The sequence below is a fragment of the Chanodichthys erythropterus genome, chromosome 23, assembly GCF_024489055.1.
Source record: "Chanodichthys erythropterus isolate Z2021 chromosome 23, ASM2448905v1, whole genome shotgun sequence".
In the NCBI taxonomy this organism is placed as follows: domain Eukaryota; kingdom Metazoa; phylum Chordata; class Actinopteri; order Cypriniformes; family Xenocyprididae; genus Chanodichthys; species Chanodichthys erythropterus.
Genome location: NC_090243.1, coordinates 29,700,120 through 29,713,760, shown reverse-complemented (window position 1 = coordinate 29,713,760; position 13,641 = coordinate 29,700,120). Strand labels below are relative to the sequence as shown.

Here is a 13,641-nt window from a genome sequence, read left to right as displayed (position 1 = left end):
AACAGAGTTACCTTCAAATCTTTGTGTCACTACATTGACTGTGTTATTCAGGTTATTATACCCGTTGACAGTTTAACTATCTTTCACTTGCTCAGCAAGATTCTCTTCAAACTGCTGCTTCACATTAGTTGACCTGAAAAGGGAAACTGAATGTAGAAGATGACAGTTAATGCTCAGTCTTGCTTTCCTTTGCAATAACGTTGAGATGCAGTCATACTTGTGTTGTGTAATGAATTGCGTTCTGACACATTAAAGGCCTTCAAAATACAACAGTTCTAGTCGCTCCTGTAGTACACTTAAAGTAGTTTTAAAGGGGACATCAGATGCCAATTTCCACAAGTTAGTATGATTCTTTAAGGTCTTCATGAAAAGTCTATAACATACTTTGATTAAAATTTCTTAATGGTTGTGTAAAAAAACCTGGTCAAAAACAGCTCTGTTTACAGCGAGCCGTTTCGGTGCATGTCCCTTTTAATGATAAGCCACTGTTCACCCCACCCCTATCTTCCGCAGGTGGGCTGTAAACACTATTTGGCAGGTATTGCATTGAACTCACCATTCTTATTTATTTAGTTATAAATGCTCAAAAATGATTAAAATACATTTGAAAATTACTTGTTAGTCATTAACTAATACCTTTATAAACCTTATTGTACAGTAGTGTTACCATGTTATCTTTACATAAAATTTACACAGTTTGTAATTAATGCATTGTTCATTATAAACATGCAGTTATGAATTACAGTGAGAAGGTTCTAAATAGAAATGATGACATATATGCTTGTTCTACTGTATTATTTTGATAACGAACAAGCTGCGATGTCACGTTTGCAGTGCTTTGTTGTGTGTGCACGAGGCGCCGGCGCAATCAAATGGCAGTCTTTGCAAGGGACTTGCCTCATCATCATGGCAACGGTTCGTGGCCAGGTCATATTACGTCAGAGATTGTTGTCGTTTGTTGGAAAATCATACCACACTGCTCAGACATTCCCCGACCCAACAAATGCCGATTAAACGTTCAGTCAGGTGAAAACAAACTCCGACCAATGGCAACAGACGCCGACAGAGGTATCACACTAGCTGCGTCTCATTTCGGAGGCTGCATCCTGATCCAACAGATGTGTTTGTTGGTGTTTATCTGTGCAGTGTGAACTGACTTTTAACTTTAGCTGCGTTTGTTGTGGAACTTGCTAACTAGCTCATTATTAGGAAAGGCAATTTGCAAAGATTCATAAAAAAACCTTTAACGTTACTCAGGTCTTCTGGAGGTACTGATCCATCCTTCAGGAACTTTTTAGCAAAACATCAACTTTTTAGCACATACATAAACACATATACGTAGATCCGGGAGCGCATTCCCTTCAAAAACAAAATTAATCCACTGCTTCTTCAGCGGCTCAGATGTCGAGAGTAAAGGACGACTGCTATGTTTATTCTGATATCCAATAACAAAACGCCTCCGTTGCTTTGGAAACATTCTTGTCTACACCTGTGCGGCATCGAAACAATGGTGGACTGTTTACAGCTCACTCAGGGCGGGTCTATGCCAAAACGGCTGTGTCCATCAACAGTCATGGGAGGGGCCTGTGTAAATTTACGTCACTTTGCCAAGAATCTGTGAATGGCTTGATCTGACAAAGTGCTTATGATTTGTGGGGATTTAAAAAAAAGCTCTGGGTGGATTTTTATAATAATAGGGTGGTTGTATAGACACACTGCCAATACACATGTCCAAACACCATGTAAAAGTGAATTTTGCATCCGATGTCTCCTTTAATATCTTTAAACAGTGATGTCACTTTAGTTGAGATGAATTTTACGCTGACAATGAAGTAATCCTTGAGAGTACTGCTGTTTACTCTGCATCGGATATTTATGAGAAGGTGTAGAGTGTTAGTTTTGCATGGTTTGTCAGTGACTGGTTAAATCTGTTGAGAGGCGTGTGGTACTCCCAGTTCTAATTAAGAGCTGGCCGACTGGATGCTCCCCTGACAAGCACAACACACACACACACTACTTCAGTCACTGGACCTGAGACAGCTATTACACACACACACACACACTACATCTTTAAAAACACAACACAATCCCGCCCCACTGGACAGTAAAGGTGCATTTAAAGGGGTCATTACAATTATCTGAGTTTAGCTTTTCACATCCATTTTTACCCTCTCTCTGACCCTTTTTTGCTACCGTGCCTTTAAGAAACACCTCTTTTTTATATGTTTGGCCTTGTCTTAAATGTCACCGTAAGCCTTTACAGTCCTTCTTCAAGTGCACACTTTGATACACAGTAATGGCAATAGATCACGAGTAATGTACAGTATCAAGTGCACCGTTTTGGTAAGATTTTGACTGGATTAGCAGTTAGCTGGTAAATTGCCATAACTGCATCATTCTGGTGTACCAGACCTGTTATGTTTCCCTAAATCATCATTAGCAAACTGTGTTTGTAAGTTCTGTCGTTACAAACATAGTTCAATGATTTGGTGTTTGCCAAAACCTTGAAGGGTTAGTTCACCCAAAAATGAAAATTCTGTAAGTTACTTACTCACCCTCATGTCATTCCAAACTCTTAAGTCCTTCATTCATCTTCAGAACACAAATTAAGATATTTTTGAAATCCAAGAGCTATCTGACCCCTCCATAGACAGCAATTAAATTACCAATTTCAAACAGCTGTCACCTTTGGCTTGTTTAGTTGGGAACACTTGATATTCAACAATGTTTTTGATCTGCCTGCATTGACACCATTGTATGCAAACTACATTAATAACTATTGATTTTTACAATGGAATGAATCAATACTGAATTTACTTTTTACTTTTTAATGACACCATTTTCTTTAAGAGCTGTCAGGAAAGAGAAGAAATTGTTAAAGTCGTTATTAGGGCCCGAGCACCGATGGTGTGAGGACCCTATTGGAAATGCTCAGCCAATTATTCTTCTTCTCCAAAATGAATCACATTTTTGAGGGCCTAAACGTTCTCAAAAACTCATGAAACTTTGCACACGCGTCAGAAGTGGTGAAAATTTACATCTGATATGGGTTTCAGAATTAGGTGTGGCAAAATGGCTCGATAGCGCCACCTAAAAAATTTCAATTAAGCGCCCTTCGTGCTACGTTTCAAGTACAGTTATGAAATTCGGTAGACAGATGTAACAGCCCAATACCTACAAACAGCCCAATGGGTTTGTAAACCCAACAGGAAGTGAGATATTTTGAATTTTCTCTACAAAATTTTGGCAGTTTTTGCCATTTCCACATGTTGTACTTTAACGAACTCCTCCTAGAGCTTTAATCAGATCAACATCATATTTGGTCAGTCTAACCTAAAGGCCTTTGCGACGTTAAATTGCGAAGATCTAGAGTTTTCATTGAAGGGCGTGTCCCTGGTGGCCTGGCAAATGTTTCGATGTTTCGCCATGAAACAGGAAGTTGTTGTAACTTGGGCATTCAATGTCTGATCTGCCCCAAACTTCACATGTGTTATAAGAGTCCTGGCCTGAATACATCTCTATGGCAATATTCAGTGACAGTCATAGCGCCACCTGGGGGCAGCAGGAAATGACATGTTTTACACTGTGATTAATTCCTCATAGAGTTTAAACCAGATCAACATCATATATGGCCAGTCTAATCTTAAGGCCTTTGAGATGTTAAATTGCAAAGATCTTGAGTTTTTGTTGAAGGGCGTGTCCGTGGTGACCAACAAAGTCTGATGTTTCGCCATGTAAGGTGAATCACTTTTTTGAGGGCCGAAACATACTCGAAAACTCATGAAACTTTGCAGATGCGTCAGAAGTGGTGAAAATTTACGTCTGATATGGGTTTCAGAATGAAGTGTGGCAAAATAAGTGTGGCTACCTAAACAATTTCAAGGAAGTGCCCCTGATACTACGTTTCACGTACAGGTATGAAATTTGGTAAACACATCTAACAGCTCAATACCTACAAAAAAGTATAGGAGTGAAATCTGAAAACCAACAGGAAGTCAGATATTTTGAATTTTCTTTGCAAAATTTGTGCAGTTTTTGCCATTTCCAGACGTTGTACCAGGGCGTGTCCGTGGCGGCATGACAAAGTCTGATGTTTCGCCATGAAAGAGGAAGCTGTTGTAACTCAGGCATACTATGTCTGATCTGCCCCAAACTTCACATGAGTGATAAAAGTCCTGGCCTAAAGACATCTATATGACAATATTCAGTTAGCTATAGCGTCACCTTTTGGCAGCAGGAAGTGTGGCACTTTTACATGATTTTGCCATAATTCTCCTGTATTTACTCACTTACATGCATGTTGCCCACTGTTCGCTGTTTTCCTGAGGCCAACGGGTGGCGGTGAGCCCGGGTGCAAGGGCCCTTTCATCGCTGCTTGCAGCTTTAATTTTTGTTTTGTTTTTGCGCACAAAAAGTACTCTCGTCATTTCATAAAATTAAGGTTGAACCACTGCAGTCACATGGACTATTTTAATAATGTCTTTACTACCTTTCTGGGCCTTGAAAGTGGTAATTAAATTAATGTCTATGGAGGGCTCTCGGATTTCATCAAAAATATCTCAATTTGTATTTTGAAGATTAACAAAGGTCTCACAGGTTTAGAACGACATGAGGGTGAGTAATTAATGACAGAATTTTCATTTTTGGGTGAACTAACCCTTTAAGTTCCAAAGAACATTTGCAAACAGTATCGCAAACTTGTGTGGTCACAACTACAGCTCTTGACCTGTGGTTAGAAATTTCTTGTTAGTATGACATGCAAACATAAATAGATCATGCTCTAGGGCACAATAAACATTAAATACTGCATATTAACATGATTTTAAAAAATTAACAGCTTTGTTGTTCGGTTACAGTAAATGAACTATAATGATCTGACATTAATTGTGATCTCGCATAGATTATTTGGCAATAGATTAATTGGCAGAAGATATTACTTCACTTGACGTCATTAACGACAATTCTATATTGTTGAACCAACATGGTTCAAACGACACAGATGCAACCATGTTACTATGGTTTTTGTTGTGACTAGCTAGTTAATTTCTCTAACGATGCATTGTACTATGGTGATTAAGCATTGTTGTACTGGAACTGATTCCCAAGCATTGTAACCCCAAGAAGATTGTAGGATTGGAAACAATAGGAAATAATTGATAGGATTGTTACATTTGGTGCAACTGGTAATGACAACTGACATTAAATAAAAGAAAAAGAAGCCATAAAATAGTATTGAGATATGTTTGGTTACTGACATTGTTCCAAATATCTTCCTTTGTGTTCAGCAGAACAAATAAATTTGTTAAAGGTTTGGAACTACTTGAGGGTGAGTAAATGATGACAGAATTTTCATTTTTGGATGAGTTATCCCTTTAATCAAGAGTTCAGGGTATATGTGACGGTAACCTTGCTTTCTGGAATACCCCCTAGGAAACCAACTTTGAATCACTTCAACCTTTTACTTCACCAAATGATTCACTGTATCAAAGCACTCAAAACACAGAGGACATCTGCTGGTGACATAATGCAATAGAAAGACTTGCAGCTACAGTGACACAATTTGAATGAGATTCTGCTTTAAAAAAGACTGTCATTTCCTTGAAGGCTGATAAAAGGTCTTCTTGTGGTTTTATATATTATATTGTCTATTTAAAAAAAAAAAAAAAAGCTCTGCTTTCGGCAGTTGAATGACTGCAACTGAACGATTCCAACTGACAAACCACTCAAAGTCTGTGTATAACCTGTTTGAGGATCAGATGTGTGATTGAAATATGCAAAATGAGTTTTATGATGTTTTCTGTTACAAAATAAGCTTACATGCACATGACATTACAAATTTGTCTTCTGTAAACCATGTACATGTCTTTACAAATCACAAAAATATCATTATTTCTATTTTGACTATGAGTTTATTGTATGTTTTGGTGGTAAGACCATTTAGATTATATTTTTACAATTCCCAACAGATAAAATAAAGTCCCACCATTTTTCTTACTGAATATCCTGTTTTACTTCAAATATGTGTAACTTCACAATTCACTCATGCCAGCTTTTAAGATTAGTGTTGTCTCGTGTGTGAGGGAGCTGTGGGGGTCTGCATGAGCCCCCTATACGGTTGTATCTGAGTGTCTATCATTAGTTTTTCTCAACTTAATTATGACAGAAGTGTCTGTACTGGAGCAATTCATCAGCTCTGAATCATTTTTCCATAATCAATTTAATAATAGAGCTTCCTGAGAAGTGAGCAGACTGTTGTTAATAGATTACACACAGAGCGTCGCAAGGCTGTTTGCACATAGAGAGATTGAGCAGAGGCCAGCGCGTGGGGGACAGAGGGGGTTGGGGGTTGGGGGGGGGGGGTAGCACAGCTGTGAAATTCTGCTTCAATTACAGTTCACCTTTAGTGTCTCTTTCTCTCTGTGAATGCAGCGGAACTGCTATGATGTGCTGGAATTCTCTGTTAGATTCCTTGGCATCTTACGGGTTTGTTTGGAGAACGGTGACAGATAAGGATGATGGATGGATAGATCAATGGAATTGCACATCACAGTCACATCAAAGAGATTATTTGTATTTTGTAATAGGTTGAAGGCTTGATGTAGGTCTGGATAGAGTGATGAGCAGAGAAATGAAAAGTGAATTTCTGATTTATGCACTTTCATGTGTCTCCAGGAAAAAAAAAAAGCTGTTGACAGGATGTTAGTAGTCTGTTGGTTCCTTGTACTCGTTAAACAGTAAATATGTTTTATTTTATTTATTTATTTATTTATTTATTTATTTGAGCATTAAAATTAGTGTGTGTAAATTCCACATTATTTTAGTGTAATCAAGGAGCATGATAAAGCGTAAAACAAAACAGGTGCAGGAACTAATTAATAACCAGGAAAACTAACTAGGGAACACAGGCAGGCAGACAAACAAACAGGGAAACCAAAACACCTTGATAATAAAATGCAGAACAAAACAGAATATACACATTACAGTGCGTCCCCCTCTGGGAAGATGTGTCCACGTGCCATAACAGCCCAATTGTGGAGGGAGGGTGGGGGCTCTGGAAGAGGATGTGGAGCAGGCAAAAAGCCAGAACAAAGAGGCGCTGGCAGCGGATGAAGTCAGGACAGTGATGATGATGGGAGGAGCCAGGGTGGAGCCAGGAGCAAGAAGAGCCCCACGGTGGAGTCGAAGGAGGGTGGAGCCAAGGTTTGGCTGATGACACCGGGGGAGAACCGATGGAGACAAAGCCAATGGAGGTAGAGACCCAGGTGGAGCTGAAGAGCCGATGAGCCCACACAACATTGATGGCACTATAGAGCGAGGTGGAGCCACAGCGACGGGTATCCGATGTGGAGCTAGGGTGCTAGAGGACCAGCCAGTGGGACTGAAGACCAAGGTGGAGCCGAAGGAGCCAAAGGGGTGGAGGGATGATGTGCAACTGAAGGGCCTGGAAGTCCATGGAGAAGGCAGAGCAACGTCTGACCAAGGTGGAGCCAGTAGAACGAAGGAGCCCGGTGGAGCCATAAGGACGCTGGTCCCAGGTGGCGCAGAGGGAGCGAGGAGCCAATGTGGAGCCGACAGGTCAACGAGTCGAGATGTAGTCATGGACTCCACGGCTGTAGGCAGAGCCAGGGGATCCTCATGGAGCTATGCAGGGACCGCTACATGCAGTGTGTGGGAGGCGGCTGGCTGGGCTCTGGGTCCGGAGTGGGGCTGGTGATCACTAGGCTCAATTGATAGGCATGACAGATCTAAAAAGTCCCTTGTATGGTCCTCCAGTGAACACTCCTAGAGTAGTTGGACGGCGGGTAGGTCCACTGTGTGGGGGGAGAGGGAAAAAAAGAAAAATGCAACACAAAATTCATCCAATCATGGTCCAGTATTCTGTCACGGAATGTGGCTGTAATGGGCACATGGAGACAAGGAGTACAAAATAGACAGTCCTTTAATAATAATCTTCACAAGTAAACGTGCAGGAGAAAAGAATAACTTAACCATATAATACTAAGACGATGCTGGACAAAGGAACTAAGGAAACGCAGGGCTTAAACACATGAGAAGAGTAATCAAGTGTAAAACAGAACAGACGCAGGAACTAATTAATAACCAGGGAAACTAACTAGGGAACACAGGCAGGCAGACAAAGAGGGAAAACAAAACAGCATGATTATAAAACAGAACACACACGTTACATTTCCGTAAGTAGTACTCCATTTAAAAGTATGCTAAAGTGTACTTTTTTTTTTTTTTTACAAGAGTCAACTTTGCCTCTTTTAAATCTCATTTGCGCATTTGTAAAAACTGTTTAAAATTATTTATGGTTTTTGCAATTCCGTTTTGTGCTTCTAACAATTCTAATATTACAAACATCACCTTTAGATATTAAACTTTAATTTACTTTTTTATCCTTTAACCATCAGTCAAGGACAAAACTGTAGGGATCTTGTACCAAACATTTCCTTCTCATCTGAATAAATATATACTCACTACTTAGTTATTAAGATAAATGCATATTCTATTTGAGTGCTTGCTTATTGTTTTCCAGGTGGTGATTCTGTACTTCCAGCCGAGTGTTTTCCGCTGTATCCTGCTGCGATGGGTTCGTCTGCTCGGGTTTGCCACGGTCTATGGAACGGTCACCCTCAAACTCTACAGGTACTTACAGAACTTGCAGTGTTGTTATTATTTTGGGCACATTCTTAATAATGAACTATCTTGATTGATAAAAATTTTAATCATAGCAGTGGGTAGAATAAGATATTGAGAATGACATACAATCTGTGAGAAGAGGAAGACACACTGTAATCTGTGAAAGTTTTGAGATTGATGCCTCTGAGAGATAGATATGCTGCTCAAGACAAACAATCACACATACACACACACACACACACACACACACACACACGTGTACACGTGCACCTATACACACAATGCTGGATGACTCACGGAACATAATGTTATTAAATGTCACAACTTGCACTTTCCTAATATGGCCGATGAGGTGGAACCTGCTGAGATCTTTGCCATTTCAGAATCAACACTGAAAAAAACAATGCGGTGAATGGGTGTCAGGTAGCAGATTGGATAGTGGGCGAAAGAGTCAAAGGCTGCGATACAGAAACTGAAGAGTTATCTAGATTTCATTCTGTTCCTCATGGGCTTTAAACCAAAACCAAAATTTAAAAAAAAAATTGATAGCAAATTCAAATTTTGGGCACACTGTTGTATAACAAAATTGTTAATTTTAATTTAGTTTCTGTTTGGAATAATTATACATTTTGTTAATATTAAAACAATATATTTAAAATTATATTTTTAACTAGACTACCACCAATTTTCTAAATAGAGCAATTGCTTTTTTGATACACACTATTATGCAATTTTAATATTCTGACCCTCCAGGACTTGCGAAAAGAAATGCCTTCTGTTACTGAATTTGCATTTGTAATGTACTTCAATTCTTAAAAGTATATTTTAGAAAAAATATACTTGCAGACAATGAGTACTTGATTATAATTTTAAATGTATAGTGTGTTATTCTATAGTACATTTAATGTTAAAGGTACAATATGTAACATTTTTGCAGTAAAATATCCAAAAAACACTAGGCTAGTGTTATATATTTTTTCCAGCTGATTACAAACAATATCTCTAATGTTTTCTACTACAGTGCAGTCGCCTGTCAATGACGTCAGTTACCTTTGTTACCACCTTTACTGACGTAGAAACCACATGACAACAGTGCCGTGGACAAATGCGGAAGTAGTGTCTAGCGTCCAGCAAACCACTAGCTTGCTTCAAGCAATTCCTTATTTACTTCTTGCACGTTTTATGGTGGATTGTGTTACTTATTTATGGAACATAATTACTGTTTACCATCTGCCGCTGATTCTGTCGACAAGGACAGCTCCCGTAAACTCATGACCGGAAAAGCGGAAGCGGCGCCGGCGACTGTGTCATAATAAAAGTCCCGCTGCTCGTGAGGCGTGTGTTGATCAATCGCTCCAGCTCCTCGTTCAGCTCCCGCAACACTCGGTCCTGCTCTGCTTCATACTACAGTAACGTTAATAATCCCATCCATGAACATGAGTTCTTCCAGACTCCAATCCCTATTCTTTTGCACCGTCCGTTGAGATGGAGACCACATGTCCCAAATTTCCACTCTAAAACTTGGCGTCATCAAACTACGTCTTTGTTTTGAATAGTCTTCTAGCGACCTCTAGCGGAAAAAAATATCACAAATTGTACCTTTAAAGTATATTTAAATGTCCTAAATTATAATACAAGTTGCAATAGACATGACATTAAAATAGATTTTAGTTTACAGTGAATGCCTGTCAGTACATTCATCAGAACAGTAAAGATATATAAAGTCCCATTTAAGTGAGTAAAAAATGAGTACTTTTTAGTTTATTTAACATGAATTTAAGTGTCTAAAATCATTATATTCAGTTCCCTATAATGCTATTTTAAAGGTTTATAATTTTGTTCTGGAGGTCTCCTACAATAGGCATACCTATATCAAAGGTCAGCTCTTTAATTTTCTCATGATACACATTGCACCTCATTTCTCAAAGCCTGAAAACTGTTCGTTCGAAGATTCAGTCTCTCTAAACCCCTCCCTTTCATGAGCCTACTCTGTTCTGATTGGTCCTATGGCCCAGTCTACTGCTTACATCACATGTTGGAAACAAAATGCCAATTACCATATCTGAATTTCAGCTCTTTTAGCACTTATACAAAGTGGATTCGCAGCTCAGAAAACACTGTCTTCTGGACATGTCAAAAACAAGAACCAAACTCTTCCAGGCATCGGCTACATCTACAGTGTTTGAGGGTGGGTCAAAGTAGACATTGTTCACAAGCAGCCAATGAAGACCATAGGTCTTCATTGTTACATAGGTTTGTCACAGGAAGTGAGACTGGAATTGCTGATGGCAGTTCAGAATCAATTCTTTCTTTTAGGAGACATTAACTTTATTTGTCATGCACTTTGATCTTTAAAACTTTGCAGACCTTTTACATTCACAAACAGCTATACTGCACACTGCATGAAATGTAATATTCGGAAAAGCATAATAGAGGCACTTTAAAGTGTATTATTTTTGTGATAAGTAGCTACTCCTTTTCAAAGTGTACTTTTCCACAAGGGTAACATGAGGTTAGAAGCATGTATAGCTTGTTCTCTTGATTTTAGTCATTAAATAAACATTATACTTTAGCCTTGTTATCCCTATTATATTTCATAAAAAGTTCAGATAAAATACAGACTATTATTTCATAAAGACTTAAGATGCTATAAAGAAGGTCAGAATGTCTAGAGCGTCCCTCTAATGCACTTTTTCTTACTTTTATATGGGCTTCATTTCCTGCATGACCTTGCAGCATTAGCCTCTCCTGATTTAATTGTGATACCCTTTTAAGCACAGTTAAAGTTTGTATTATCCCTAATTTCCCATTAAAGTAAGCATCCTATAAAGTGTCAGAGCTGCATGTTCCACGGCTAGTTCATCAGGGGTAAAGTACTTAAAATCGTTGGGGGAAAACATAACAGGAGGCACTTAGGACAAAATGGCCACAGTGTATTAAATTTTATTGAATGGTTTGGACAACAAATGCAGAAAGTGAACTGTGGACAGCCTGTTTGGTGGGTTCTGAGGGTCTGGCCTCCAGAAGAAAGAGATGAAGGAGGATATGTGGAGGATCTTTAACATGCACAGAAGATAATGTGGGCTTGATGGTATGATAATCAGTATTTTGGAAATTATCTAATGGCATTCCTATTTAAGGCATCAGAAATGAATGGCTTCTCTTTGAATCTGGACAGAAATGGGATGTTACTTCACTGGGGTGAAAATTAACACTTTGCTTAGATCATTTATTTTACTAGACACTCATTACAGGGTGTAGGTGACACTTTATCAGGGTGACAAATTTATGTTTGTTTGATTTGACTTTGACTTTGAAATTTAAAAAATATTATTATGTCTAACAAATTTCAAATTTATCTTTAGTTTCTTAATACACATTCATGACCTTAAGCATGATTCATCAATTATTTTAAAAATAATAACTTTCCACGTCTCTGGAATGCCCACATTTCCTATTCAATCAATCCTGTTGAATATCATGTTCACTCAAAATTAAACCACATTACGGAAGTAAATTGCATTACAAATGCAGACTAATAAATGTCAACAATTGTTAACATTAAAAACACAGATAGCAGCAGAAATATTAGGCTGCTGTCACTTTAAGACCTAATTCACGGATTCAATTCACTGATACTGGTGGACTTTGTCTACTGTTTACATTCACTTAAGACATAACCGAATGTTTAGTAGGATACTCGTAGATTTTTTATGTTTTTTGAGGAATTTGTCAATTCAAGCACTAGAAGACGTGAAAGAGAGCTCAATTCAGCATTTGTGTGCTGTCTGAGATGCAGCTTTCTGGCCACGCTCTTCGGATGTGCGCACACAAAACTTTCCACACAGCGTGCGAGTAACAAATTGAGTTCCCTTTTGAATCTTCTTGCGCTTGAATATTTAAATTGCCAAGGCTTAAACTTTTGTGACGATGTAGCGCTGGCCTGTCAACTGTCCCTAGCATCGTTCACATTTGTTTACCTTCATGTTCTCACAACATTGCATTGTTAGAATTCATAAAAATATTACCCAGCCAACGGGAAATTGATACCGTTTAATATACTCACCAACGCTGATTTGTACTCGCATTTGGTGCTTGGTGAGTGTTAATTTTAGGCCCTTGATACAATGGTTGTTGTCGCTGTTTTCCAGGGTTCTCAAGGTGTTCCTGTCACGTACAGCCCAACGGATCCCCTACATGACCAGCTGGAGAGTGTTACGTCTACTGTGCATCATCCTGCTAATTGTTTTATGGTTTGCAATAGCCTGGACCGCCGCTGTTTGTCAGAATCCAAACAGACATCTCGCTCTCATCAGTGTGGGCTTTACCACTGATGGGCTACAGTTCAGCATGTGTCTGCTGGACCGCTGGGACTACATGATTGCTGTGGGTGAGTGAATCTGTTACCTAAGAGCTTCCTTTATGACTATTTGGCATTTTAATGAGCACCAGCTTGAATACATTATCAAACAGAATCAGAGTCTAGATGAAATGTTCCCAAAAATGGATGCTTGTTTAAAGAAAGAATGTAGAGAGAATCTCTTCAAGGCACTATGTAAAGGAACAGTTTACACAAAAATGAAACTTACGGCATATTTTACTCATCCTCATATTGTTCTAAACCCATATGACCTTCTTTCTTCCATGGATGACAAAAAGCAGATGTTTAGTCGAATGTTCATGCTGCTCTTTTTAAATATAAAGAAAATGAATGTTTCTTGGGGCTGCCAAGCTCCAAAAATAGCAAGAAGCACTATAAATGCTGTTCAAACAATTAATGTGAATTATTCTACGTTTTCTGCAGCCACTTTTACAAAACTCTGTTCTTATAGTCTTAACAGGAAAGATATTGAGTCCTGACAAATGAAGTGCATCTAAGTGGCATTGCCTAAATTGTAAGAGTAATGTGGTAGTGTGCTAATCCAGACATAGCCACCGTGGTAGACCACTGCAGGTCATTATGTTTGAAATGCAAGCCAAGGAAGTGATGAATCAAGG

At 38.8% G+C, this 13,641-nt stretch overlaps 1 protein-coding gene across 2 annotated transcripts in view; it reads left to right on the top strand.

Annotated features, from left to right (window-relative positions):
• Window positions 1-13,641, top strand: part of gpr158a (G protein-coupled receptor 158a) — a 155,930-nt gene that overhangs the window by 119,484 nt on the left and 22,805 nt on the right. For both annotated transcript variants that reach the window (XM_067377445.1, XM_067377444.1), the window contains exons 6-7: window positions 8,540-8,649; window positions 12,795-13,033. In XM_067377445.1, the coding sequence (XP_067233546.1) occupies window positions 8,540-8,649; window positions 12,795-13,033 (349 nt within the window). The remainder of the gene's footprint in view (window positions 1-8,539; window positions 8,650-12,794; window positions 13,034-13,641) is intronic.